Raw genomic sequence first — 26496 nt, forward strand, 5'->3', positions numbered from 1 at the left:
TTGATATATAGAATTATACAGTATTCAATATAAAAAATTTGAGGCCTAACCAAAATTTGTTTGTTTATAGTACGAAAATTAATAATAGTTTCCACCTTAAAATCAAGACTTGAAAAAAAACATTAAAAAAGTAAAAAATAAAATCGTTAACATAAATTAAAATCACACATTATTTTTTTTTGGCAACTACAGTTTTTTTATATTTTTCAAGGGCAGCAAGTTTTGCTGATGATGTTTTACCTTTAATGGGTGTTGTCTGATGTCCCAACTTCAATCTTCTTTTGGCTTTCAAAGCCTTTCGCATTGCTGGAGCAGCTTTCTCAGCACCTTCCTCACCCTTTTTGAATAGTTCATTCCTACGTAATTCCAGCCATTGTCTTATAAAAAAAAGCATGAATTCTTAAATTCGCCCATTTCAAGAAAATGGCTGATAGAATTTGACGAGCTAACGCTCGATTATGCAATCCAATGGTTAAGGAATCCCATTTTTCTTGTAGCAAAACATTTTGCTTAAATCTCTCAATAACAATTTTCCTCAAGTCATCGCCGCAGTATCGAATTAGCATATCTTTGTCCAAAACAACTCTTGCCAAATTTTCCATTAATTTTACAAAGGCATAAAAATCATCGGTTATCTTCAAAAGTCCTCCTATGTTGATTTGATCCACCCAATGACAGGTGAAATCATTCAAAGTAATTTGATCGCCGAGGTCATCATCATTTTTTGAAGCCAATTGCTCCAAGAGCTCTCTTGGACTGCTTTGGCTTGGGATGATGTTTTACCTTTTAATTTTTTCTTTAGGGAGAAAATGATGAATCCTGCAACGTATCTACCTGAGGGTAGATTCCTCGTCTTGAGTCATTGCAATTTTTCTAATGTCTATCATTTTATCATTCGGCTTTAAAGAAAAGGCTAAAGTCTTTTGTAAAAAGTGTTTTAAAAAATACTGGTAAACATGGCACATTGAAGAGGGAAAAATTTCTCAATTAATTGAAAAAATGGATTGTCATTTCCATCATCAAGAGCCATATTGTGAAACTTAGCCGAGAGGTAGTCGGCTTTCATCTTTTTTTTTTTTTTTTTTTTTTTTCTTTATTGAAACAAAAACACGTGTACACTACGAACATATATTACAAAACATTACTTAAACATAAAATATAGTCCCTCCCCCCGCTAGGAACTAACAGCGACCTTAAGATGCGGCGGTATTCGTGACGGTGGCGGTCGTATTTGGATACCGCCGTCGTATGACCGCCTCCTCCAAAAACTTTGTTAAGAAGGGTGTCGGAGGATATCACAAAAAACGCGCGAAATAAATAAACATAGATGGTAGACAAAAAAACTCTTTCTTTCTTTCTCTTTCTTTTTGCTTAAAAGATGCCTGGTTTCAGAGAAGTGAGAGAAGCCCTGTTAATGGCTCGTTACGCAAATGCTATTGAGGATGAAGAGTTCCTGCTTCTTTATGACATCAACCAATCCAAAAACCCAGATTTTCCATACTGGAACTACAATAAATTTGATTTAGATCATTTAAATGAGGATGAATGTATTGCAAATTTCAGATTCAAGAAAAACGATATTTATGATTTGAAAAATTTATTATTGATACCAGATGATGTTCGATGTAATAACGGAACTAAAGTAGATGGAATTGAAGCATTGTGTATATTCTTGAGACGGTTTGCTTATCCCATCAGATATGGCGATATGGTTCCAGCCTTTGCACGTCCAGTCCCTGAACTTTGCATGATTTCGTACAACATTTTGAATCATGTGTATTCCAACTTTAACAGACTCTTGGGTGGATTTCAGCATGCATGGATGGTACCTGCTGCATTAGAGGAGTACGCTCGTGTTGTACACGATAAAGGTGCAGCACTTGACTTTTGCTGGGGCTTCATTGACGGAACAGTGAGGCCTGTGTCTCGCCCAGGAAGAGACCAGAGAATCCTTTATAATGGACACAAACGAGTCCATGCATTGAAATTTCAGAGTGTTGTTATACCCAATGGGCTGATTGCAAATCTTTTTGGACCAATTGAGGGTAAGAGACATGACAGTGCAATGCTTGCCGAGTCGGGACTTTTAGCCGAATTGCAACAACACTCGCATGCTCCAAATGGAAGGAATCTATGTATATATGGGGACCCAGCTTACCCCTTAAGAGCTCAGCTTCAAGCCCCTTTTAGAGGACCAGGCCTCACAAATCAAGAAAAGGATTTTAACAAAAGCATGAGTCAAGTGAGAGTGGCAGTCGAATGGGTATTTGGGGATATCATCAATTATTTCAAGTTCTTGGACTTTCGAAAAAATTTCAAAGTTCGATTGAGTGCAGTTGGTAAAATGTACTACACGTGTGCCTTAATCCAAAACTGTAGAACCTGTTTGTATGGTAATCTAGTTGGTAACTTTTTTGATTGTGAACCTCCAAATATTCAAAATTATTTGATATAGTTTGTTTATCAAGTTTTGAGAATAACATACAAAGAAAATATACTCAAATGTGAACTGTATACATTACATCTTCTGGTGTTTATTTTTTGATTCAAACATGTCCCATTTAAAAATATAGGAGTAGAAACAATAAACAACAGATAAACATTAAAAGTCAAAAAGTCAAAAGTTTTTTATAAAGATGTCAAAAACTGAAATTTTTCAGTGTTCTAAACTTTTTGGATTTCAAGCCTAAAAATATTCTTATTCTTAAAAGATTGTCTTGGTATTTTTGTGAAACTTTCTAAGAAATTGTATAGTATGTTCTTAATTGCCAAGCCTAAATATGTTCTTGAAAAGCTCTCAACTTTATGAAGCCTTATGGTGCTTATGAAAAACACGTAGAGAAAATTTTGAAATGTGTAAAATATCAATGTAAAAAGGTCAACTTTTTAAAAATCTCAGAAAAAATTAAAGTAAAAAATCCTAATTAATTCTAATTCTAATAATCTATATAAACAACAATATGCATGTAAATAAATATGAAAAATAATTCTAATAATCTATATAAACAACAATATGCATGTAAATAAATATGAATGAAAAATAACATGTCCTTTTGAAAAGGTCATTTGTAAAATATAATCCAAAATTTTCAACTTTCATAATACAAACAAGGTTAAAAATCTTTAAAAGTTTTTTATTGTGCACCAGAATTGTTCTGGTTTAAAAGCAAAGCCAACATGGCTTGGTTTTGTTGTTGTTGTTGTACAAGAAGTTGTTGCATAGTATTTTCCCTTGTTTCAGCGACTTTCAGTTCTCTGTCACGAAATGCCCTATCCATTTCCATTTTGTCTCTTAAGTAGAGCATGGTATCATCAGAGGACCTCCTTCTTTTCCCACCTTTAGAACTAGAAGTAGGAGATTCGTCTTCACTTCGTCTTTTCGTTTCAGAATACGTTTCCATTGCTTGTTTCCTTACTTCAACTGCACTTGCACGTTCTTTTTCGATAGCTTTTGCAGAAACTTGACGATTTTTCTCAGTAGAAAGCTCAATATCCGCAAATCGTTGAACGATTTCATCCAAGGCTTTCTCTTTATCTGTCAAGCCCTCTGGGCTGTCACCTGATGCTCTCTCCTCATCGGCCATTTTCTTTTTGTGTTCTTTTTCTAAATTTGCATATTTTTCGCGGACAGAACGGTGTGTAACAGTGAACTTGGGATTGTCCAATGAATTCAAGGTTTCGGCAATCATTTTCCAGGACTCTCCTCGACCCGTACTACCCAACTTATGGTTGAATGGTTCCCATGTCAAAATCTCACGTAACAGCATCTCCTCGTGTTGAGCTGTCCAGCTCATAGGTGGCCTGAGATAAGAAAGTGAAAAATAAATATAAATTTGTTCAGAAAATCTTCAAAATATTATCTCTTGACTTAAATCTGATTCAAAGAGTGAATCTGTGGTTGCATTTCAATGTAAAAAAAAATGTCCAAAGTTTGAAATTTCTTTCTTTCATGTTCATAAATAAAACAGAATAAAAGCTGTGAAAAGCTAGAGGGACATTTTGTTTACAAAAACATCTATCAAAGACGAAATTCTTTTGCCTATTTATGATTATTTTAAATGTTTCAATGAGTTTTACTTACTTTCTTTTTGATTTCTCAATATTTTCTTGCAAATTTTCAGCCATGTTGATGTGTTTTCTAGAGAACTTCGTTTAGTGAAAATGGCGTTCCAGAGACCACGAAGGAAGCGATCGCTCGGGGAATCCTCATCTACTGGGCATGCGCAGTAATAATTTCTTATCGGAGAACCGTCGATGAACTCCACCGCCGTGATTTCTTAAGTCCGCTAACGTTATATCGCCAGAGGTACTAGACTATGTAAAAAATAAATAAATAAGTAAAGAAAAAAAAAATCTTGGAGAAGGAAGCTACAATTGTTAGGTAAAAGCCTAAAATAAAGCAGCGCTAAACCTTCCAGTTTCGTTAAGAAATTCAACGACAGAACAAAGAATAGATTTATTTAGATTTGAACTCAAACTTTCATCCCCATATAATAAAAGCCGACAGAAAAAAGGAGGGTTAAGCGGCGGATGAAAAATAATGCCTAGGGTCTGAAGTTTGTCGAACAAAGATTGTCTTGCATGGGAATATATAGAGCAGTGCAGAAGAAAGTGCTGAGTGTTTTCAACAGAGTTAGTTCGGCAACCACAGAAAGGGTCTAAAGTGTCGCGGAAGCCATGTCTAAATTTATGCTCGTTGAGATGGCTGAAACCGACCCGAAGTCGATTAAGAAAGATCACTCCTTGAATGTCAGGAACATCAAAAACATGAGATTGCTTGGGTCTCAAAAATTCATAGATTGCTTTTTTGAAAGTTTTAATTGAAGGTAGATCTCGTATATTACCTCCCAGAACATTCCACTGAGATATGCAGTACGGAAAAAAAGTGTTACGGAAACGCTCAGTTCGTATATTAAGAGGATAAATAGGATTTCTTGTTCTAAGCCCACCTGGTGCTGTAAGTCTTACTGCCAGGTAGTTACGTAAATACGAAGGGGCTAAATTGTTAATAATTCCATAGAAGAATGTCATTCTTCTAGCAAAGCGCCTGTCAGCAAGACTTTCAAGACCAAGTTCTGAATATAGTTTTTCTTCAGACGTTCCACGAAAACAGCCTGTTATAGCTAAACAGGCATTATATTGAATAGATTCAAGCTTCTGCACAAAGGTAGCATTTCCTGGGCGGTCATATACGATATCACCATAATCAAGATGAGGCCTAATGAAAGATTTATAAATGGTTAGTAGAGATCTTCTAGGCACATGCTTGCGAAGTCGGTTAATAAGACCAATTCCTTTATTGGCCGTTTTTATCTTCTCGTCTAGATGGCGATCAAAAGAAAGTTTTGAATCTAAGATTAGACCAAGATGTTTCTGGTACTCACTGGTCGCGATATTAGAATTATTAAAGGAGATTACTGGAACATTAGGAGGAGTGAGTCTACATGTAAAATAGACTTCAATGGCTTGCTTAGATGGGTCAGGGTTAAAAGACATCTTCCATTGATGAGCCCAGTCAGTTATCCTGGAGAGATCTCTGTTAAGTACATCAAGGCTCAAGAGTTGATCAATCACAAGAGAGAATAAAGAGGTATCGTCAGCAAAGATCTTCGGTTTTGACTCAAGGTTTTTTGGAAGATCATTAATATAAATTAAGAAGAACAATGGACCAAGAATCGAGCCTTGAGGTACCCCAGCATTGATTCGCTTCCACTCAGATGTTTTCCCATTCAACACAACTCTCTGATGCCTATCGTTAAGAAAGCTGCGAATCAAGGAAAACAACGGTCCAGTCACCCCATAAGATTTAAGTTTAAAGAGTAAGCCATCGTGCCACACCCGATCGAATGCCTTTGAAATATCTAAAAACACTCCCCTGGTATCTAGAGAAGGATCTTTGTCAAACCCTGTATAAATATCATGCGTTATGGATAACAACTGAGAAATGCAGGAATCCCCCTCCCGAAAACCAGACTGACAAGGAGAAAATAAGTTATTGTTTTCAAAATACCTGTAAAGTGTATCGTAAATACACTTTTCATATATTTTTCCAAACACAGGAAGAAGAGACACTGGTCTGTAGTTTTTGGCTATGCTCCTGTCTCCCTTTTTATAGACAGGAACCACCTCGAGTGTGTCAATGAGGTGAATTTTCTGGTCTGTAAAATTTATCAAATTTTGCGATTTTCATAATGAAGAGTATTGAGCTCAAATTTAAACGTATAAACAAGTTCAGAATATTGTGTAATTGATTTATTGTGAAAATATAACCTTTTAACTGAAGTTTAGGGCAAACTCTTTTGTTAAAACTGTCAAAAACCGCGAGTAAACGACCACTGAAGTAAGGTCCCAAAATTGCTGTTTATAAAAAAAAGCAACGACTCGGCCGAGAGTTAAGGGTCAAAAACAACTGTTTAGGGTGGCCTGCACATAGGGGCACCTGATCTAGGGTCGGGGCTAATTTTATGGCTTAAATATTTTCTTCAGGAAGTTATTTTGTCAAAGGAATCTTCGAAGTCCAGACTTTGATCTCCTGTTATTTGAGATAGGGACCATGAAAAAATAGCCCCGACCCACGGTTCGGTCCGCAATTTATCTGGCTTTCAAGAAAATCTAAAATGGCTTTTTGATAGCCAATACAATCGCTGCATTTGCAGGTTTAGTGGGCCCCATTACTCTGCTAAAGAAAATTCATTGGATTCGAGAAAACATCAAAATTACAGACCAGACAAAAAATTACGCAATGCCCTCTACAAGCCATTGTGATTGGCTGATCGGGAAAAAGACGTGAGATCTGATTGGCGTAGAAAAAAGTGAATTTTTTTTAAGAAGGAGGCGGGGAAGAAAAAGAGGCGAAATGTCTCAAAATGAACTTCAAAAATCAAGAAACTTGCAAAAATTGAAAGGAAAGAAATGAATTTTATTCTTCTTGTGAAATATTTTATAGCTCATTCATAGGACGGGGATGTATCTAAACTAGAAGGACTAGACATCAGATTTAGAAGAACGAGACAAGGTGACTTTTTGATACACAATGCACAATATATTTTAAACTTTCTGTAGCTCAGACATAAAAATCCAGAAAGAAATGACTCCAAAACCATCTGAAATCCATTTTTTCTACATCCTGAAGAAAAAGAAAGAATATAAATAAATCTAATATAAATCAAGATTTGTGTCATCAATCCATAACCTTAGAGATAAAACTTTCAGTGAGACAGGGATGGTTAGCATAAAATACCCATCTTTACTTCCATTCTCTTTATAAAGACCATAATAGCATAACATAGCATTTTAATCTACATTCTGCCAGAACAGGGATATTAGAAAATGAAAGAGCCTTAGCTCTTATGTAGGGAAATTAAATATCTAAAGTGAGGAGAGTGAAGGGGGTTTAGCATTTGCCAGCAAATAATAATGAGCTGAGTCAGGCTGGATTCTCCATGAATTTCGACCAATTTTGAGGTGGTACCACAACTCCTTCTTCAGTTGACAGTGAGAGAATTCTCTTGCTCTTGTCATCTGCGACTTGAATAATATCAAGAATCCACAATTAATAAAAGTTAACTAACCTTTGTTTTATTGAGCACGCATTTCAAATTCAAAAACATCTCAAAACTGAAGAAAGCTCGGTTTTTTCTTCTTCCCATCTTCTTCGTTCTTAAATTGCACTAACATCATCATCATTGACAACACCAAAAAAAATCTAAAGCTTTTTGGAGAATAAAATAAAGAATTGTAAACAACAAAGAAGTGAATAAAAATGAAAACTGAAGCTATAACTCTGGGCAAAAATAATGCCCTTCCAATAAACTTGTGCATCCAAAATACAGTTAAAATTACTAAGAAGTGTTTCCTGATTATAAATCATAATTCTTTGAAAGAAAATACATTTTGACTCTGTTAAATGAAAATAATACCGGTATGCAACATTTAGAAAAAGAAAATATCAGAGTCCTTCCCCTCTCAGAAAAAAAGATTTCAATGATTTCGAAAGATCGAGTGACAAACAACATTTTCCAGACTGTCCAGATTGAACGTACTTACTAAAATAAATTGTTTCAAAACATTCGAAAACATTTGCGCGCTCGTGTGAACACTCAAAAACATTCGATTTTCAAAGCGCTGTTTACATTTGAAAATTCGAATGTATTTTCGGCGTAAAGCTCTGTTTAGACTTAAACACGGAAAAAACTACAGACTCGCAAAATTCACCTCATTGATTTCCTCGAGACGTTACCTTTCTTCCACTGTGATGGGAAGATGCCAGAGTTGATAGACAGATTGAATATGCCAAGCAAAGGTTTTACTAGAGACTTACCACAGATTCTGACCATACGAGTAGAAATATTATCCCACCCATGGGCTTTGTTAACATTCAAAGAATTAATAATAGACTCGATTTTTTCTTCTTCAAATACAAGATTATCCAGTCTAGAGTTAGTAAGAAATTGTTCAGGTGGCAAAACACTGCCAGTATCGATAAGTGAGCATTGGTTTGAGAAAAAAGAGTTAAAAATATCGGCCTTCTCAGAAACATCACTTACAAGGACGTTTCTTTCATTTCGAATAGGTGGAATTTTCGGGGTTTTACGTACGTTCAGAAACTGCTTCAGAGTAGACCAGTATTTCTTACTTCCTATGTTTGGATCATTTAAAGAGTTGCCAAGACGAGAAAAATAACTATCCTTGGCAGTCTTGATGGCCAATCTGCACCTGTCAACCATGTCATCAAGTGTCTGACCATCTAAAGGACTTCCCCTTCCTTGCTTTCATCTTCTTGTATCCATCTTGGAGGTCTTTATCACTCTTTACACATTTCAAAGATTTTTCGACGAGACGTATCCCTTCTGCTTCAAAAGCTAAAAAGAAAAATATACATAATCACTGAACACTAAAGCTTCTGTAAGACATACTCTGAGGTGCCAAATAAACGCCCCCCCCATGTTTGTTAATTTTTCGATTTTTTCCAACCCGCCGGACCTTATAAGACCCCCTGTTTATTAATTTTTGAAATATTTTCAACTGTCAAAGGGAAGCTCCCTAATTTTGATGTATAATTTCCAACTCCCCGGCGATTAGGTCCCTCCTTTTATTAAAATTTGAACAATTTTTCCAACCCTCTGTTTATTTGGCACCTAAGAGTATATAATTGTAAACTTGTAAACATGCCTACAGCACAGTTGTGTGCTCTACTAGTATCAGGTGTTCCCATATTTTGTTCCGTAATTTCTTTTTGTTTTGCTTTTTGTCCTGAATAAACCAGAAGGGGACACGAGCATTTAATTTTCCGTTTTAATTTCCACTGCGTTTACTGTGCTAATTCGAAACCTTTTTCGTTAAATTTTTAGTTTTATTGTGTTCGACGATTATTCCCCACGGGGTTGTTTTCATCAATTTTATTGTACTGTTTTAACGTTGTAAATATTATCGCTACGCACCTATTTTTATGAAATCTTTTTAACATGTTCTTTGTTTTATTCCCTATAGAATTATTTTTCCTTTGTTCATTAGAATTTTTTATTTCTCGCTTTTGATTTACGCATCACTGATTTTGTAGCATTTAAAAATGTGTTAACGCTTGTGCAGTATCATACCTGATGAAGTTCTGAAAATAGAACGAAATATCGCAAACAAACTGTGTTGATTTTACTTTTTTGTTCACTTAATTGTAAACTTATCAATTACATATTTTGCATGAATACTAGATATTTCTCAAAGTTGGTAAGACATTCAAAATATATTGCACTGCATAAAATTACTATAGAAACTATAGAAAATACTGCTTTATAGAAAAAATGTAGATGTCTCCCACGATACTATAAATGATTAATGATAAAGCCTGTCACTTGAAACCTGACAACTTTCCCATAGCCAGTAAGCCAATATAAGTTATTGCCAATAACTCAATGTTATTAATAAAGTAAAGTGGGTGGCAAAGTTGGTTTTTAACCTAATGGGTTAGTTGTCAGGTTTAATTTAACAGTACATTTACAATTTGCTGGTCACCAAATCTTGGTACAACTCACCAGCTTTATCTTTGATCACGGTATGTTTAGCATTTTCATCAACAACAACATCATCTGCTGCCAATTCTTTTGTAAGACCTGAATAAATAAAATGTTGACTATGTGAAATGTCGTAAAAACAAATTTTAAGCTAAAAAAAGCAACATTTATTTTGAAAAGCCTCATTGTAAATTTTCTAATTTTTTGAAAAACTGTGTCTTCCTTTAGACATTAGAGGCAGCCTTGTGAATCTATCTGAAGCAGGTCAGCAAAAATGGAGAATTTAGGCCGATTTTTGTCCATTTTTGTCCATTATTTTTAGTAGGTCAGTTTTTAGGTCGGACATACATAAATGATTTGAAAGAGAGGTCATATATTCAATCTTTTAGATGCATTAATAGTAATACAAGAAAAAGTTGAATTTAATAATATTGTTACTTACAGCCAGCTTGGTGCTTCAAAAAGGCGTATTTACGTTGATACATTTTTGAGCAGGAGGGGAAGAAAGGACCTTATTCGCAGCAATCTAAAATCTTACTAAAACGAAGTTTTTCAATTTTTTCAGTGGGTCCAATTGACCCTAAAGGGACTCTAAATGGGTCCAGGGCACTCAGTTGTGACTCTCGAGTCCAACCCTGACCCTAACTGGTAGTGACCCAATAAGAGACAAATACGTCATTAAAGAACGTCACAATACGTCACTAAAGAACGTCACATTTTTGTCTAATCAAAAAAATGGTTTAGGCCCTCCACAACCCCGAGCGAAAAAGTGAGTCCACCCCTCCCGGATTATTTGACTTGGTTCTAGCCATTAAATATCCACTACCGGTTGAAAATTACGCATGCGCAGTATTATGAAATAAAATTGCGAGAAAGGTCCTTACTCCCTGTGGCAGATTCGACAGATCAAAATCTTGTTGTTGTTGTTGTCTTCGGATGTTGTTGACATGTTCAGTTGGCTGGTGCACAGTCGTGTCATTAGGTTTGGTTTTCCGCGCTCTTTTAGGGTACTTCTTTTTGGCTTCATCAGTTGAAGTGGTATCTTCGTCAAAGCTTTCTTCCTTCACATTCTCAACACCTTCTTCCTTCACATTCTCAACACCTTCTTCCTTCACATTCTCAACACCTTCTTCATCCACAGATACTATGGTGGGTATTTCAAAATCTATGTTTTCATCATTATCATTCTCACCATGTTCGTAAAGCTCATTCTCTTCTACAATTACATCTGAATCGATATCATCTGCAGGAAAAATATCACCAACAATGGGTATATCCTCATCAAAATCTATTTCTTCAAGCCCCAAATACTCTGTTTCTACAAATAAATAGCTATTATTACGGTCCCACACATCGAAAAATAGGATTTTTTTTCGTACTCTCTCCAACTTGTTTTTATATTCTCTTTGGTTCAGGTTGTTGTTTTTTCGAGTATTTCGGGTTTACCTTAAAAGTCGGGAAACCCAGGTTAGCGCGCGCCTGCGCACCGAGCACTTACCTGAAGAACTCGGGTTTATTGGACGATTTTGAGTGGTCCTAAGCGTCTGCAAAAATATTTTTTTCACGATCGAGAATTTAGAGCGCGCTTTTTTTCTTTCTGCGAGAGAGTTCAAGAACACCCCTGTCTCAGTGCCCCGGTGGCATGATTTCAGTACATGATTTTTTTCAGTACATGGTTTCACTACATGATTTTTTCCTACGTCACTGCAGTGATCAAATTTTTATTGCACTCATTTGTGAATTGAGATATAAATTGAATAAAGACAGCGACAATAAAAAAAAGTTCTTGAATTCCCAAGCCATTTAGGATGATTACAAATGAGTGCAATAAAAATTTGATCACTGCAGTGACGTAGGAAAAAATCATGTAGTGAAACCATGTACTGAAAAAAATCATGTACTGAAATCATGCCACCGGGGCACTGAGACAGGGGTGTTCAAGATGGAAGGTCACGTCACTTCGTACTTCTCATTTTACTTTGAATTTCTACAATTTACTTTGACAACTACCCGCACGAAACTACAAAGTCAGAATTAACCGAGACAACTGGATGAAGAAAATCGTCTTCAATTTTCCAAAGGCAATGACTATGACTGGATACTGGATGAAGAAAAAAAGGTATGCTTTTATCATTCTTTATTTTCTTAATAAATTTGACAGGGCAAGGGAAGCTGGTTTGATTCATAGTTCTTCTGGTCAATCTCTTTTCTCAGCCTCCGAGTGTTCTTTGAACTTAAGTGTCAAAAATATATCTCAGTTATATTATTTATCTTTGCAAGTAAGACTATAAAGTAATCCCATTAAATTGTTTCCTGGAAATTTTCAACCTTCAGTAGAGCTAGAATTAATCTGAGAGTGTTTATTTGGGGTGTAACTCCGCTCGCAGCTCTACTCTACCATTTTTGTTTTCATTTAACTTTGTATTTTAATGACCAGCCAGGTTTTTCATTTGAGTGATATGCATGTTAGCCTCCACCGATGCAAGTTACCCAATCTCACGGTACATACAACACCTTCTACTTCAACAACAACAGTCGGAATCCAGCGTGGAAATTTGTCTACTACGACTGCTTTTTTGTCCAAAAACAGTTGCATGATTGTCATATTTTGTCTGAAGGCCAACCATCCAAAGTAGTGCATCTCAGAAATCAACAATTCTTCACAGAAGAGGGGGGGGTTTCAGGGGGTACCCGATTCCGTAATTCCGTCAATTTTTTCTCCAATTTCCGTCACACCGTCTTAAATTGAACCAAAATTCCGTCACCGAAAATTCCTTTGAAATTCAATATTTTTGTCGAAAATTCCGCAAATTTTGAAAATCTTTTACCAATTCCGAAATTCCGCAATTCTTTTTGCTAAATTCCGTTTTTCCGCACTAAAATTGTCTAATTTTTCGTCTCCGTCAGAGAAACCAATTTCCGTAATTCCGTCTAAATTTTCGCCAAATTCCGCCACTCCGTCCGAAAAAAGGGCCGATTCCGCTCCTCCGCCAACCATGAAACCCCCCCCCCCCAGAAGAGTCCCTTTGAAATTTTTTTTACAATCACCTAAACTTATACCAATTGTTTTACCAGTTTTACCAACCGGCAACAAATAATATTCTCAACTTCAGTTGAGCTAGAATCTGAGAATGTCTGTCATTATGTCCGTGCAGTCTGTCACCGCTAAACTTTGTTTGGGGCAGCGGGCAGGCTGGAGTCTTCAAAAATGGTCGGATTCGGCTGAATCTCTGGGAGCCCTGGTTTTTTTTGTTTTTTTTATTTTCATTTTTTCAAAATTTTGATTTTTAACAGGGCGTGGTCACAAGTTTTTCTAAAAACTTTGAGGCAGGTTGGAGACTTCAAAAATGGTCCAATTCAGCTGAAATTTTGCACACTTGTTCCTTGGGTGAATATCTGGGGGTATTTCTTTCATTTTTTCAAAATTTCGATTCTTAGGGGTGTGTTAACGAGTTTTAGGCCTCAAAACGAGGCTAAGAACTTTGGGGCAGGCTTGAGAATTCAAAAATTTTCCGATTCGGATAAAATTTTGCACACTTGTTCCTTGGGTGAATATCTGGGGGTATTTTTTCATTTTTTCAAAATTTTGATTCTTAGGGGTGTGGTAACGAGTTTTGGCCTCAAAACGAGGCTAAAAACTTTGGGGCAGGTTGGAGACTTCAAAAATGGTCCGATTTAGCTGTAATTTTGCACGCTTGTTCCTTTGGTGAATATCTGGGAGCAATTTTTTCATATTTTCAAAATTTTGACTCTTAGGGGTGTGGTAACGAGTTTTAGCCTTAAAACAAGGCTAAAAAACTTTGGGGCAGGCGTGAGACTTCAAAATATTCCGATTCAGCTGAAATTTTGCACACTTGTTCCTTGGGTGAATATCTGGGGGTATTTTTTCATTTTTTTAGAATTTTGATTCTTAGGGGCGTAAGTAAGTAAGTATATTCATCTGGTGGCTGTCGGCGGAGAAGGGAGTGAGGGAGTCTATCCCCTTTTCTATTTGCGCTAGACCTGGGAGATCGAATGCTGAGGTGGAGCGCCACGCCTACTCTCAGCTCCCAGTAACTTACCGCCTAGATCAGATTACCCAATCTAAGCTACTCATCTGCGGAGTTGGCAGTGACCGGGGATCGAACCCACAATCCTTGGGTTGTAAGGCGAATGCTCTACCGACTGAGGTACCCGACCACTTAGGGGCGTGGTCATGAGTTTTAGCCTCAAAACGAGGCTAAAAACTTTGTGGTAGGTTGGAGACTTCAAAAATGGTCCGATTATAGCTGAGTAACAGCTAAATTCTTTGAAACTTTAATAATCTAGTACTTTAAAGCATCAAAGTTGTTTCCTTCAATAGTGTTATGCACACAAGCATGAAATCTCTTCTGAGACCTTTTTTCATAAAAAGTGAACAAGAATCTTACAATTTTACTGACTTTAACTGGCAATTAACTGCGGGATGAAAATTTTCATGCCCTCCACTTTTTTCAAACTTTTTGACCTTATTGCAATTTTGTTCACAATTTTCTCCATTTTTTTTTTTTTTACACTGGAACAATAAAAAAATCTTTCATGAGATTCGTAAAGTGCACTATGCAATGCTTCAATTGCAGTTCTACCGATTTTTTATTGCACTCATTAGACAGGAAACATTTTATTTTGGGACGCCCTAATAACTAGATTTTCCTTACTTACTATGCTTTAGAAAGGCTGAAATTAGGTTGTGTGTCATTCAGGTAGTTAGATAATTTTTTTTACTTATATAGGTTCATAAGGGAATAACTGATAGTTTTTGGATGGGTGTAGCTCAAGAAAGAGAATCCAATAAAACATACGTACCCTGCTTCCCTCACTCAGGAAAGAACAATATAAAGTGAAAAATATTTTTTGATATTCATTCTTTTTTGACAGGTACAACCCCAACAAGAGCTAAAATGCACAAAGAATTCAAAATTGACAATTCACTCAGATTACACCGCAAGTCAAGTAAGTACCAAATGTCTGTTTAACTATTTAGATGTTGAAAAATGCCTGTTAAACAGATGCCCGAACTGTAAAAATCACAAATATTTGGTCTGTATAGCTCAATACATTGAAGGCTGTGAACAAGAATTTGTAGCCTTCCTAATTTAAGCTTCGACTTTATGTCTGAGATTTCTGGTTTGAAAATTCGAATTTAAATTTTTTAAAGGCTACCCAACGTTCGACGATGGGCTTCCATACGTTTTTTATTAGAATATTATGTTTGTTTAACAGTCACAGTGTAACACACTGAGGCGACCGCGGTCAAATCTTATGAAATTTATGAATTTGTACACCATTTACCGTTTAATATGAACAGTACATAGAAAAATCCTTAAATCTTATAGAAAGTTTGGTTTGACTACAGTTAGTTTTGAAACCAGACGTTTTTTCCAAGTTTTTTTTTTAATCAAAAATATAATTTTTAATGATATACAAAGTACAGTTTTTTTATAAGAATTATATAAATCGAAGTGATTCGCGATCTGAAAATGTCACGAATTTGAGCCCTAAAAAATTCTTTTGTTTCTAAGACTTGAAAAATAAAAAAAGTGAATTTAACTAAATTTGCCATAAAATTCATTTCAAAAATAAGATTTTTCCTGCAATACCATTTGTAGATTAAGTTTTGCAGGGATTAAATTTCTTCAAACATAAAAACCAAAATGGAAAACAAGAATTTGAAACTTTCTCAACAGAACCATATTTCAGACAAAATTTGAAGCTGAACAACATTCTTAAAAAATCCTTAAAGTTTATCGATTTATCTTAAAAAAGCTGAGTAGGCACAAAAAACTTATGCTGGCAAAGTAAAATTAACAAAAAAATTGGCTACCAGCGTCATCCAGTCTATCAAAAAGCTCCAAGTGGCCTACAGGCTAGGGAAACCGTTCAGGCCTCCAAGCCAATTTTTTTGCCATTTAGTTAGTAAAATAGGACAAATTAGGACGAAAATAGACTAGAAATTAGGAAATTTAGTACAAATTTTAGGCTTTTGGACCAGTTTTCAATTTTCATTTCATTTTTCCCGTGACATGTGTGTTTTAAGTTCTGTCTATAGTCTATATGAAAACCAAAACAAAAGTTTGACGTTGCTTACTTTAGAGATACAAAAGGGCAGTTTCAAGCAACTAAATGAATTTGGGAAGAAATTTAAGGAAAATTGCGAATAACGATGAAGATAGACTAAAAGGTAAATAACTTTTGATAAATCTTTGCAAGGGTATAATGGTGATAAATGTGTACATGTATGGAATATTGCTAAAATACGTAAACAATAAAACTTCTAAATGGCTAAAGCAAATCCATTTATTGTAAAAAAAAGGAATCATTTTGATACAAATGTTATATCATAAATGACCTGCTTATAAAAAACTAAACTAAATAAAAACTACAAACCTTTTCTAAAATTATTAACAAGTGGTAAAAATGATAAACCTTTTTTTGATAAAAATCTGTTTCTACGTCTCTTTTTTAAATAATCTTAACAAAATGGGAAAAATGATAAATCTTTTTTCATAAAAATCTGTTTCTACGTCTCTTTTTTAAATAATCTTAACAAAAAAATCTTTTTTGGTAAAAATCTGTTTTCTACGCCTCTTTTATTATTAACAAAATGGGAAAATAAAAAAGCTAATACTCTTTTTTATAAAAACAATGAGGCTTAAAATGCCCAAAAAATAAGAACAAGTTGAAGGCTGGGATGTCTAATTTTTTATCAAATAAGGGTCCAAACGAGGTAAGATGAGGTAAAAAATAAAAATAAGGCAAAAAGGACCCAAAATACCCCAAAGAATAAGAACCAAATAAGAACAGTTTGAGGCTCAAAGAGTCATAGGTCCCATAGAATCAATGTCAATGAAAACTTAGCTCTACCCATTATACTCAAACGAAGATTGAAATCTGACAACCCACCTACACTATAAGATAAAATGTACATTGATAAATCTTTAATGATGAAAATATGTCTTTACTACGTTTTTTAATAGAAGCATAATAAAATCATGGTCTAAGGATTCTTTTAAGAGATTTAACCTCTCAAAAGTTTGTGCGAAAAAAAGAAGTCTTAACTTTCTTCAGCTTTCACAATTTCCATAACTATTTTCTTTTTAACATCAACTTCATAACTGAAATCAGAATTAAGCAACTTGAGCTTGAGGTCGTTCATACCATCTTCTGTGTCGATATTATTCAGAGTTTCTGAACCGAACATATCGATAAGGATGTTGTTTGATAATTTCACTGTCATTTCCGGAGCATCAAATTCAACGAATACGACAACTTTAAATAGATTTCGATGCAATTTAAGGTAACTAATCTTGAAATCCTTACTGCATGAAGAACAGGAAGTCATACCTTGTGTGGATGGTGCTAACCTTTTTTGGCATGATTTACATGACCAATAGTTGTCCACTTTAACGCTAGCTATAACAGGCGTTGTTATTAGCTTGGTAGACAAGTCAACTTCGCTGAGAACCTGTTCTGGGAATTCAACGTCCAAATCTGCTGTCAGGTAACAAATTGAAGATGAGTAAGTGGTACCAAGACAAATCTCCTCGTTAATCACTTTTGAGGAAAGTGAAGTCAATTGAATGAGTGTGTTTTCTCTAACCAGATGAACAAAGTCTCCCCACAGGGACAAACTGACAGTTTTCACGCCATCAGAGAAAAGGCAAGGGCGCATAAGACTTGTTTTGGTTTTGCCGAACTTATCATATTCTTTCATCTCAGTGGGACCTGAATATTTGATTTTTCCAACCGCTGAAAGAACCGTTCCATTCTCATCGATATCAGAAAGATGAACAGCATCAGCATCATTTAAACCAAAGCTGAGTTCATTGTCATCAATGTCCGAGATTGAAGAGTAGCTGTTAAAAAAAAAATATACCTCTTTCCCTGGTACTAATTTGCCGGCACGGATGGCAGTTTTGTTATGAAAGGCGTCAAGAAATTTTTGCCTTATTGATTTGATGTCTTTATGGTTGCTGATTATTATTTTGCAAAAATCAGTTTTGCCAGTTTTGAGATGCACCGTGAAGAAATTTCTGGTACGAGCTTGATTTTGGCTGATCGTTGCAACTACGCCAACAAATCCAAGGATGTCTAAAGAAGAATAGTAACAATCAATTTGCAATACCCTGTGTTGAAAGAGAAGGCTTGACATAAGCACAAGAAATAACATTAACGCAAAACTTTTCATGACCAGGCAATGACTTTATACATAAACCATTTACTTAAACCAGTCCCACTGTATTTAATGGGTTTACTATTTTAGTAAAAGCTGGTAAGAATTAAATAATGCATTTCTGAAATGTTTGAGAAAAAATTAAAGAAAAATGTTCTTGAATTTTACTTTTTCTTACCTCTGGCATTGGGTGGAATGGAAGGTGAAAATCTTGGGGACGGCAAGAGTGATGGAGACCCAAACAAACGTGATGGTGTATTGACCATCCCTTCAACAGCCTGCTTTTTAGGAGTCACCGGTGTCTCATTGTTATTCAAACTTTCACTGGCGTTGGGAGAAGAACTTGAACTTTTGGTGGTGTTATTACTTTGAGTGCTAGCTAATGCATCAAAGTCATCCATCTTAGCATCAGCAGCAGTTTGCTTCCTCTTTCTGTCACCTTTTGCCACTGTAATAAAGATACAGGATAATTTTTGTTATTAAAAGAAACTAAAATGATAAATAAACAAATTTTCAGGAAAATATCCACATTTCCCCTTTACTTTTTTTTTTTTAAAAACAATGAAAGAATCACAAAAACTGCAAATCTATATACAAACTATTTAGAGGAGACGGCTGGTAAATAAAAACTTTAATTTGATTACTTTGTCATACCAAGTTGACGTAATCTGCTTTCTTCATCCAAACGCTTTTTCAAACTTTTACTTTTTGCTAAGGATTTCAATCTTTCATATGGCATTGGCTCAATATAAATACTATCTAAAGTCTTTGCTCTTGAGAGAGCAACATAAGATTGTCCAGATGCTCGTTCAGATTTTCCAAGATCAATTGACATTTGTTCTAGAGTAAGGCCTTGCGACTTGTGTATAGTTATTGACCATGCCAATCGCAAGGGAAACTGAATTCTTTCATAATTACTACCTAGGCTGTCAGATGTATTTGCAATAGGTGGTATGGGTACCAAATTCTGTTGTAATTCTGAAAAACTTGGACCTGAATATTGGTCAAATTGTACAATCACTGCTATTGGAAAAGATGGTGGAGTTTCATTATCCTTAAAAACAATGCTGCAAACAGTACCCATGGCTCCATTACAGAGACCAGATTCAGTCCACAAATTTCTCATTAACATTACTCTAGCTCCAACTGATAAAAGGAGAGTAGGTGCCAAGCCACCCATATCATCTAAAGAGCATTTTGCAGCTTTTTTGTCATTGTGTAAAGCAGAAATTCTAGCTATCGGTTGGTTCAGTTTTTCAAGGGCCTTGAAATTGTTTTCTGCAACATCTTTATTTCCATAGGACAACTTCAAGGCATTTGAAAAGTTAGTTTTAATACTAGGTCCAGAACGTGTCAGTAACAATTTCCAATCATCTATGCTCACATTACCATCACGAACATTACTCAAGAGGCTGCGAAATCTTTTTTGAAGAGAACTGCTTCCATCTGAGCGCTGATTCACAGTAAGCTCAATAACTGTATTGAATAATTGATAAACGAAAAATCCCTCAGCTTCAAGTTCATTTCTAGGATTGTTGTAATAAATAGGATGTCCTTTCACAGGAGGAAGTTGTCCCAAGTCTCCAGACAAGATCATATTTATACCTCCAAATGGCACATCAAACTTTCCAGTGGCTTGTTTGCATCTCCGATTCACCCAAGCTAAGTCTGTTCGATTAATTACAGAATATTCATCAATTATAATGTACCTAATACCTTTTAGCCTTTCTTGAAGTTGTATCAATGACGAGCCCTCAAGTTCGGAGTTAAACTTGCCTTTGATAGGCAATCTCAACAAGTGATGTAAAGTTTTACCTCCTACACTATAAGCTGCAAGTCCAAATAATGATGAAATGATGAGTGCATCTCCTAATAAATGTCTAAGTCTGTGAATCAAAAAACTTTTTCCACAACCTGCCTTTCCAAAAATTATCATCAACAGTTGTGAGTTACTATTAATGTGACACCTTACCATCTCAAATGCTTTACGCTGTTGATCATTTAGTTTTAAGACATTCTGTAATTCAGTGTCCTCGTCATTCAGTTGACCTTCTATTCTTAAGGTAGCTTTTTTGCTATTTATCCAAGCAGGCATTTCTAATCTAGATATTGAATTATACTGGGAACACTGATCCAGCCAATATGTTCTATTTTCACTACCACTCGAATTATCTTCTTGTTGGGGATTTGAGAAATGATCTGCTAGAAACATCCATTCCTCTCTGTAGTTGCTTATCTCATCATTGATTACTTCAGAATCATCTTCGGAATCAGAGTCCTGAGAATCGGTACCTGTTTCTCTACTCATCATAGCATTTTCAATTGTTTCTAATTCCCTTAAATGATTAGGAACACTAACAGCAGCATCTGATCGTAGAAATGTAGCCCAACACATAATAAAACCTTCATCAGTTGCATCTATTTCACCCCAAGCTGAATTTGGAGTATGTCTCCATACTTTATATTTTAGTAAACTATACTTGCAGTACTTACTATAGTGAATACTATTTGGAGAAGATGAGTAAGAAGGAAATGTTCGGATTACAACTTCTTTTTTCCTTTTATGCAACTCTTCATTGACCAAAACATAATTGGCATGAAATTGGATAAAATTCATCTCAGAAATCCTTGGATCAGAAGAGTAGTCCTCTCTAAATGCATAAATATCCAAGTGAGATTTTTTTGTACTAACTTCACCATCAACCAATTCAACCTGTCGAGAACCATCTAAGGACATGCAATAAACTTCATAAGAACTACTGTAATACTTCAATCCTAATATTTGATGGCAAACCTCTTGAACACTCATATCACGTAAACCTACCGATCTCATCATTAATTTCTTTATTGCAGAGCTTGGGGAAAAATTATCAGAGTTTACTTTTGAAGCCACATGAGTGAACGCATCCTGTGTAATATCACTGAGCTTCTCTGGCTTAGAAGCATACTTTGTCAAATATTCAACACATGAGTGGTAATCAACTACTACACTGATATCAACATTGGCTCTCCATCCTTGTAAATAAAACACGTTGGTGCCTGTTGACTCTTGGGTCATTTCTTGAAGTTACAACTTTTGCTCTGAACCTTTCAACACCATCTCTAGATTTCACCTTTTCAAATTCCAAATGTGTTTTCTCGTTTACTTCAAAAGGAAAGTGAAATCGACATGTTGTGTCATCATTTTTTTGCCGAAGACAATATGCCGAACTACAAAGATGTTTTTCGACAGAGTTAACAAGATTGGCATAATCTGTACTCATTTCCTCTGGATTTAAGTTTCTATAATCCACTTTACAGGGATGTACCTGGGGTTTGACCCAGTTTTCTCCCTCCATAGGATTGCAAGTACAAAGAAGCTTATCAACATAATCACACACTTGTTTCTCAGCCTGGCTACCTTCAGCAATAATTTCATTCAACTCTTTTTCCTGAAAAGCAACATTCTCAGATTTTAATTTTTGCGATGCAAGGTAACCTTTCAGAGCAATATTTGTTAATTCAACCAAACCTGGATCGTCTTCTAGTTTAGCAACACCATGACAATGAATGGAACCTCTAGAAGCATATTCAAACCTGTACCAGTGCCATGTAGCTTTTAGCAAATTATAAAGCCAATGCTTGACAAATTTGTTTGTACGCTCAGTGAAGTAATAGTCTACTACATGAGGATTCTCTGTAATAAATTTTCTTATTCCATTCACATCATTGACATCTACTTTAAATTTACTCAAAAGATCTGGCCAGTGAAACTCTGCCATAGAAAATGTGAAAAAAAAAATTGTAAATACCCCAACTTGTTTAACTGTTGCTGTCAGATTGTTTCGTACTTTGTTCCAAAAAGAACGTGATCCACTTACATCTTTGGTGTAATAAAATACCTTTTTCATCAATTCATTAGCACAGTTAGAGTTTAACATTTCATTGAATTCATCCAAAGTAAAATTCATTTCCCCTGGATTCCTTTTAATGTACAAATTTCCCCTGCTCAAAATTCTTCTACGATACAATATGTTGAAAGCCCAGTAGGCAAATCTAGGATGTGCAGCAAAACGATAGAAGTAATTGTCATCATTGACATCACAGAATTTGAGTAAATGACGAATCTTTAATGAAAAGTTTTCAAGTTCATTAGACGCTATAGTTCTTTCCAAGGCAAGGTTAGTTGGATCACCTTTGCCATCAGGAAATAGAGTTGGAAAAGCCATATAGTAGCTAAAAATGGAGTATTGAATTCATTGATTGGTTCAATACCAATAATATCCAGTTCAGGGATATTGTTGATAAAATGAGAAATTTTGTTTTTATGCATTTGTGTGTTCAAAGAAGAAGGTACAAATGAACTCATTTCATCAGGCCTTATGTCTTCTTCATTTTCAGGACCAAGGTCTGTTGTAATTTCATCTTCACTATGCTCACTTTCTGATTCAGAAGAGCTATCCTCAGTGGACTCTTGACTAATAGAGGAATAAAGTTGTCCATTTAGAGGGAGATCCTCTATTCGATTTTGATCAATAGTAACATCAGAATAAACAGGGTTATTCTTCACAAGCCATTCAAGAGCATCTACAACTTTTTGTTTCCTGACCTTGAAATCTCTAGAGTCAACACAAGATCCCTTTTTAGATATCTTAATTATTGGTATATCAGAGGGCAAATTTGGCAAAACATTTGCAACTGTCTGAACATCTGAAGGAAATGTAATAACATGACCTTTATATGCTCTCTGTCTACCTCTAGGTTTACAATAAACATTCATAATAGGTAATGCTCTAGCAATCAACATTTCCTCAACCTGCGAAAGATCTTTCAGCTCATGAGGTACTGGTGACGGGATCATGTTATTCTCACGACTGAATTTTTTAGGCCATTGTTTATCTCGTTTACATCGAGTGCACTCTTGTTTAGAAACATTAAACCAAGCCTCTGCACAAACTTCGCATTGCTTTATTTGCATTTTATACATTTCATTGTAGAAGTCTAGAATAGTAAGATGTTCTGTCTGTTCGAGATGAGAGCTTACAGCACCTGACGATTTCATGGATATTTTCTTTTCAACTTTCTTTTGACTTTCAATTTTTTTGTTTGTTAAATTTTCTTTTATTTTTCCAATTGAATGTTTTATGCAAGTCTGAGAACCCTGAAGTTTAACATTTGATACAGAGTCTTTTTGAATCTGATTTTTATTGTTTGTTTGCTGTCTTTGCTTACCCTTAAATTCAACTTTTTTTTCAGTGTCTTTTTTGAGACAATAGTTGTGATCAAATTCCACTTCTGAGGAAATACACTTGACCCCTTTACAATAATCATGATCATGTACCTTATTTTGAAAAGAGACGGATGATTCATATGCAATAGGCACTTCTGTATTTTCTATTACCAAATCTATATTTTCATCAACACTGTTAATTACATCCTCCTGAACATAACAACAAAAAAACCATCCTTCCTGGTATTGATACTGAATATCCTCAAAACAATGATAAACTTCTATGCTCTCTAAGAGGTCATCAATATAAAACCATTTATTCCTATTCGAATCAAACGAAGCAATTGTAAAGTGGGCCCCATGATTACGAACTGAAGACCTGAGACTATAAGAAATGTTTCTGATTTTGAGAGAGCTATGGATTTTCACCAAGTTCATGAGATTTTCAGCAAACTCAATAAACAAAACTGACGATGGAACAATGTCTAAATTACTTGCAGGTATTTTGGTTTGACAATTTTGACACACAATTTCTTGAACTAACAAATTCGATGAAAATAATAAGTCTGGCCATTCATTGATCACTGCATCATTTATAGTTTCATTCCAAGAAAAAATATTGCAAAAATGTTGAGACCGAGTCTACACAATGTTGGCCACAATTTATGCAAATTTGATTGAAGTTATAAGTGCTACAAAACATTATCCTCTCTAAGTCATTTCTAAAATCAAAGACAGATTCTTGAAAAATTTGTGAAAACTCGGCATGACAATCTCTTGCTCTGAAACTAGGACAGTGATCAATAATGTGGCTCCAAATTGGATTGCGAACTTCATTAGACACTAGATACTTAAGTTCTGATTCTTTATAGATGCGATCTTTGTGAAGAGTTTTTAATTCTGTATATTTGTCACACACATCAAGAAGAGAGATCAAAAGTGGACTGTTAACGTAAGTTCTGTCTAAGAGACCAAATATACTATGGTAAAAAAGATCAATGAACGAATCAATCGCACAACTGTATGTCCCTGGGGTAGAACGTACCGAATTAGGAAGATGTAACTCACGAATTACAACATTTGTAAATCTGGGAATACTTTGCTTTTTCAGGTGGTTTTCAATTGAACTGTTCACATTAGATGATTGAGTGGCCATACTCTCTTTAGCTTTCATGCTAAGTTTTCGAGCTTTCATAGTCTCTTTAGCTTTCATGCTACGTTTTCGAGCTTTCATATTAGCTTTCATGCTAGTTTTGAGTTTTCATACTCTTTTTCAGCTTTCATGCTAGGTTTTGTGTTCCATACTCTTTAACTTTAGTGAATACCCAAAATATTTGAGCTAAAGTTTTGATTTTGTATTCACTGCAATCCAAATTAATAAACACATGAAAAGCTACATGTATTCCCAAATTTAAGCTGTATTTCTAAAGTTATACAAATATAATTAAAAAATAATTACTTTTAAGTGCTAATTGGTTCCCTAGTCTTGTCTTTAATTCTTGATCTTCTTTTGAAAAGGAACAAATTCACATGGGGACACTGTTTTCATGCTGTTGTAACAGTCGCGTCGAAAAACTATGGAGTATATTGTACTTTTTCCTTTAAAACTGTTTTATCTCCGTAATACTTTGCACATACAGAAATCTAAGGAAGATAATTACTTTTTCCGAGCGAGTGTTATTCAGAGACTTCAAAGATAGAGAAACGAGATTGTTGATTTCGTCAGCTTTCCGTGACTTTAGAGAACGGATTACCGCGCGCAAATATGCGAGATTTTTCACCATACAAAACGTCTCTGAATACACCGCTCCGCGGTCGATCTTAGATTATTATTTATTTAAAGTTTAAAGTTTATAAACTTTTTTCACGAAAAGTAACTACGTAAAAGATTTGGAAAGCTATCGAGCTCTTGAAAAAGCGCCCCAACCTAAGGATCGAATTAGCGCTTTCATGAATCACTTTTCCTTGAGAAATTGCCTAAAATTTGAGACATAGATGAAAAAATTTGAGCCAAGCCAACCTTGAGAACTAATTTGAAGATCAACTTCCCAAGAAAAAGATCTACGGGGGAGGCGGAACCCACCTAGATCCGCGCACCACCGGATAGGCTGTTTCCCGGAAATTTTGCCAGACCTCAAACAATGACCCATTTACATGTGCGGAATTATTTTTACTTTAGCGTATAAACAAGGCCTTAAAAATCGAAGCGCTGTCTCGGGAATTGAATGAGAAATTTTGGTTGGTTGATTTTGGCTGCTGCACGTTTTATTTTGTTTCAAACTTTCAAGTTTTAATTATAATTGTCTTGCGAACTTGATTCAGGTAACCCTCATCCTTGTTGTGCAAATACATCCTGTAGATGACTGATGTTGTTTTTTCTGAAAGCTAGATTTCCTAGTGTGACTAACTGGAAGATGCCCAAATCACAACAACATTTTGCACGCGAGGAATTTTTTAGTAGACCTTTTTACCGTGAACCGAAAATAATTAAAAGAACCCGGTTTCCTTATGAATTTGAAAAGGGACCGGGTGTGCTAGGTTCAGGGCGCCTAGAAAGTTTAACAGTCACATCTGTATTTCTTTAAGCACACGCTGTAAACGCCTTAATGTCCAACTAGAAGTTATCTTGCAATCCCGACGCGTGCCTTTGTGGATCCGGGCTTTAGGCTAGCAGGGAGTCACAGCAGTATTCCTTTAAGCACACGCCGCGAATGCCTTAATCTCCAACTAGAAGTTATCTTGCGATCGCGGCGCATGTCTTTATGGATCCGCACTTTAGGCTATTTCTTTACATTTGCAGTTGAATTCCAAGATTGCGCGATTGCTTGAGGAATTTCAAAATTTGAGGTTTTTGGTGGGAAAATGAAAAAAAGGTTCCAATTTTAGCTACCGACCGACCGACCGACCCATTTTTCAAAGCTTCTAGGACACGGAACCAAACAATCAAATGGGCCTGGCCGTAGCGTAATATTAAAAAAGACCAAGGAGGCCCTGGCCTGACTGCCTTTTAGGCCTAATGACCAATGAGGACTATTATTTATTTTTACTCTGGAGGACCCTCTCAAAAAATAATATTTTTCTCTCCGGAA

At 35.5% G+C, this 26496-nt stretch overlaps 3 protein-coding genes and 1 long non-coding RNA gene across 4 annotated transcripts in view; 2 read left to right on the forward strand and 2 right to left on the reverse strand.

The window, feature by feature from the left end:
* The window catches only part of LOC136815453 (N-alpha-acetyltransferase 50-like), a 431221-nt gene that overhangs the window by 44772 nt on the left and 359953 nt on the right, over window positions 1-26496 (forward strand). The window lies entirely within an intron of this gene.
* LOC136815388 (uncharacterized) lies at window positions 1198-2455 on the forward strand. The gene has a single exon (XM_067071825.1). It carries the CDS (start codon window positions 1379-1381, stop codon window positions 2453-2455), a length of 1077 nt encoding a protein of 358 aa, XP_066927926.1. The 5' UTR covers window positions 1198-1378.
* On the reverse strand, window positions 3082-4283 carry LOC136815367 (caldesmon-like). The gene is made up of 2 exons (XM_067071808.1): window positions 4082-4283; window positions 3082-3801 (listed from the first exon to the last, which is right to left on the reverse strand). Exons 1-2 carry the CDS (start codon window positions 4123-4125, stop codon window positions 3135-3137), a joined length of 711 nt encoding a protein of 236 aa, XP_066927909.1. The 5' UTR covers window positions 4126-4283; the 3' UTR covers window positions 3082-3134.
* On the reverse strand, window positions 17894-25221 carry LOC136815426 (uncharacterized). The gene is made up of 3 exons (XR_010847714.1): window positions 24867-25221; window positions 18377-18646; window positions 17894-18116 (listed from the first exon to the last, which is right to left on the reverse strand). It is a non-coding gene; the product is annotated as an uncharacterized lncRNA (long non-coding RNA).

Source organism: Clytia hemisphaerica, unplaced genomic scaffold (assembly GCF_902728285.1).
Source record: "Clytia hemisphaerica strain Z4C2 unplaced genomic scaffold, Clytia hemisphaerica genome assembly, whole genome shotgun sequence".
Lineage (NCBI taxonomy): Eukaryota > Metazoa > Cnidaria > Hydrozoa > Leptothecata > Clytiidae > Clytia > Clytia hemisphaerica.

What these genes read in the sequence shown, in the direction of transcription:
- LOC136815388 (XM_067071825.1), top strand. Translation starts at nt 1,379, where the DNA reads ATGCCTGGTTTCAGAGAAGTGAGAGAAGCCCTGTTAATGGCTCGTTAC.
- LOC136815367 (XM_067071808.1), bottom strand. Translation starts at nt 4,125, where the DNA reads ATGGCTGAAAATTTGCAAGAAAATATTGAGAAATCAAAAAGAAA. An exon ending in ATTGAGAAATCAAAAAGAAA is followed by an intron (nt 3,802 to 4,081) that starts GTAAGTAAAACT and finishes TTCTTATCTCAG; the next exon opens with GCCACCTATGAGCTGGACAG.